At 53.0% G+C, this 2,808-nt stretch overlaps 1 protein-coding gene across 1 annotated transcript in view; it reads right to left on the bottom strand.

The window, feature by feature from the left end:
- The window catches only part of LOC104412657 (receptor-type tyrosine-protein phosphatase F-like), a gene marked incomplete at its 5' end in the record, with an annotated part of 42,529 nt that overhangs the window by 24,302 nt on the left and 15,419 nt on the right, over positions 1-2,808 (bottom strand). The window contains one exon of the mRNA XM_010023438.1: positions 1,777-1,874. Coding sequence (XP_010021740.1) covers positions 1,777-1,874 — 98 coding nt within the window. The remainder of the gene's footprint in view (positions 1-1,776; positions 1,875-2,808) is intronic.

The following is a 2,808-nucleotide window of genomic DNA, read 5'->3' as shown; positions in this document are numbered from 1 at the left end:
CCCCTACCGGGCAGTATAAGTACAGTCTGTCTGTAGCACTGTGGACAGCCTTGCTTAGCATTTCAGCTGGACTTGGAACAAGAAGCCCAAGGCAGGCAGGTATGACTGCATACCTTGGCAGGACATACATGAACACACAGGTAACTGCAAGGAAAGCACATTACTCCTCTAAACATTTGCAACACAGGGCTGTAGCTGCTGAAAGCTCAGCTCCTCTCTGGTCTAGAGAGCACAATGCAGAAGGATGGCAAAGTCCTCCACTTGGCATCCAGAAGCAAAAAGGGCCTCTGAGCCCTCTCAGATACATGTGGCATACCCTTTGAACTAGCTGGAATTCATCCCTTACCTTCTCTCCCTTTCCTGGCATACATAATTCTACCTCATGGGCGAATGTTCTGATCTCATCTCATGAATCAGTGTAGGCATGCTGCAGGAAGGGAAGGCCAAAGGCACATGCAGGTAGCAATTCAAACATAAGTGGTAACACATGCAAAGGACACTTCCCAAATTTATTCCCTCTTCAGCACTAGTGGGGGGTTTATTTGCAAGTCCTCCGCAGCTTAAGAGGGTCCTGCATGTACGCACAGGAAAATATAATTCTGCCATTGCTGCCTCTGCAGAACTTCTGTGACTTCACATGTTTTCAACCTAATCATCAAGCCCAGAGAGTGGTGAGAAAGGAAAGGCAGCTCTTGTGCAGGTCAGCCCTTTCCCCTCCACATACTCACCCTCTTGTCAAGTTGTCCTCTAGGGAGGACAGGAGAGTCCTCCGGGCTGGCAGAGGTGCAGTGCAGGTTCACCAAACACCCAGCACGTGTGTCTCTCTGTGAGCAAGGGCAGCACTGGTGGCAGGTGAGGACAGTACCTACCAAGGGACTCCACCAGATATGGAGAAGGGCAGAAGGGTGATTCAGCAGCACATGGGATTTTGCAGCTCAGGATTGCAGGGCACAGGCAGAGAGAGCTCCATGCAGGGAGGGATGCTGGGACTGCTCCAGGGCAGTGGGACATGAGCACGGTTTCTGGTAGCAGAGATGCTGAATGCACAGGCAATGTCAGCACAGTCCAGCAGTGTGCAGGGGGAGATTAGACAGGGAACGCAAATGAAAACCTGAACGTACGTTTGTTCTCAGCAGAGGATGGCACAGAAAACAAAGCCTTGATTGCAGATGGAAATGAAGGGGCACAGGATGCTGTGGACCGACAGAGCCACATGGAGGCCAGCCCTCAAGGATCAAAAATGAGCTCTGAGCCTTCTCAGATACCTGCAGCATACCCTTTGAACTAGCTGGAATTCATCCCTTACCTTCTCTCCCTTTCCTGGCATATATAAAACCCATGGCAGGGGGGTTGGAAAGAATCTTAATGGGTTGGAACTAGATGATCTTAAGATCCTTTCCAACCCTAACTATTCTCTGATTCTATATGTAATCCTATATGCCAGGAAATACAGGCATATTTCCAAGTGACAGCCCAAGTGGGTAGGCATGAGCTTTCATTCACACCTAAGACTGTAACCACGGTGAGAGTGTGGTGGGTTGCTGTGCATTCAGGTGCAAGGCTTTTTCCCTGTACAAGCCAGGCTTTAACTGCTAAAGGCGAGTTCCCACCACTCTGGGGCTGGCAGGGAATGCTGGCAGGCTCCCAGGCCTGGCTTGGGGCCTGTGCAGGCGATGCCGATGTGGAGGAGGCACAGCTCAGCTTTCAAGCCCTCTCTGCTGGGGGTCCTGGCCAGCATCACTCTGCCCCCACTGCCTGGCACACTGTTATGCTCACCTCATATTCCTGGGAGAACTTCAGCCCGTCGTTGGCTTTCAGCCTGTCGATGTTGTCAGCGAGGTCCGTCACAGGGATTGGGGGGTGGTCACGCATGCCTGCAAGAGACACAAGGAGGGAGGAGGGAGAGGAAAATGGTTATGGCTCAGCATGGCCGAGGAATCCTTGACAATAGCATGTGCACAGCAAACCAAAAGGTGGGTGCAAGGCGGACGTATGACTATGTGAAGTGCTGGGTGGGATGGATGGGAAGTCGGCGAGATCACGCGGCATGCTGCACGCACTCTCAGAGCGGTGAAACACAACAGAAAAGTGATGTGCAGGATGTGCATGACCGGATGAGCATGCTCGGACAGTACAGCCACCAGGCACACAGAGCAGGCCACACAGCGGCAGGGGCTTGGGCAAGCCCCCGGCAGAAACGGGCTCCTGCATGGGCTGAAGTTGAACACACTGATTGTCTAGTGCTCTCACTACTAAGGGCTAAGGCTGATCCTCCCTAATGACAGTATTAGCCAAGAAGAAACTCACCCAGACCTGCACCAAGGGAAACCTCTGTGGTGTAGGTGCACAGTTTTTTGGGTAGGCAGATGATGCCCCAGCCCCTGGGAGCTAGAGAAAGATGGGAAGGGCCCCATAGAGGAACGGCTGCTTCCATGGTCAGAGACTGCACAACTTTCCAAGACCTGAGGAGCAGCTCTGCCTGTAGTCACATAACTCAGTGCTTTTCAGTGGTGCTCCAGAGGCAGAGCCAGCTCCAAGGCCCAAAATCCAGCTCCACTGGGCTGTCTTGTGCAAGGCGCCATGTGCTCTAGAGCAGCTTCTTGGAGGCTGCTGAGAGCTGAGATGCAGCTCGAGCCATGGCTTAAGTCTTGCCCTATCTAAAGCAGGGATGAGGCCTGAAGGAGAGGATCCCACAGGTCCTGCACAGAGGACAGGTACTGTGAGGGTGTGCATGTGGGACTGGGGGGAGCCCTACTGGAGCCCTGGGATTCAGAGCTCAACCATTGCAGCCTTTGTCTGAAGCTGAGA

Source organism: Nestor notabilis, unplaced genomic scaffold (assembly GCF_000696875.1).
Source record: "Nestor notabilis isolate BGI_N333 unplaced genomic scaffold, ASM69687v1 scaffold321, whole genome shotgun sequence".
Taxonomy (NCBI): domain Eukaryota; kingdom Metazoa; phylum Chordata; class Aves; order Psittaciformes; family Psittacidae; genus Nestor; species Nestor notabilis.
Note: the sequence above shows the minus strand (reverse complement) of the source record. Positions and strands in the feature narration are given on the sequence as shown.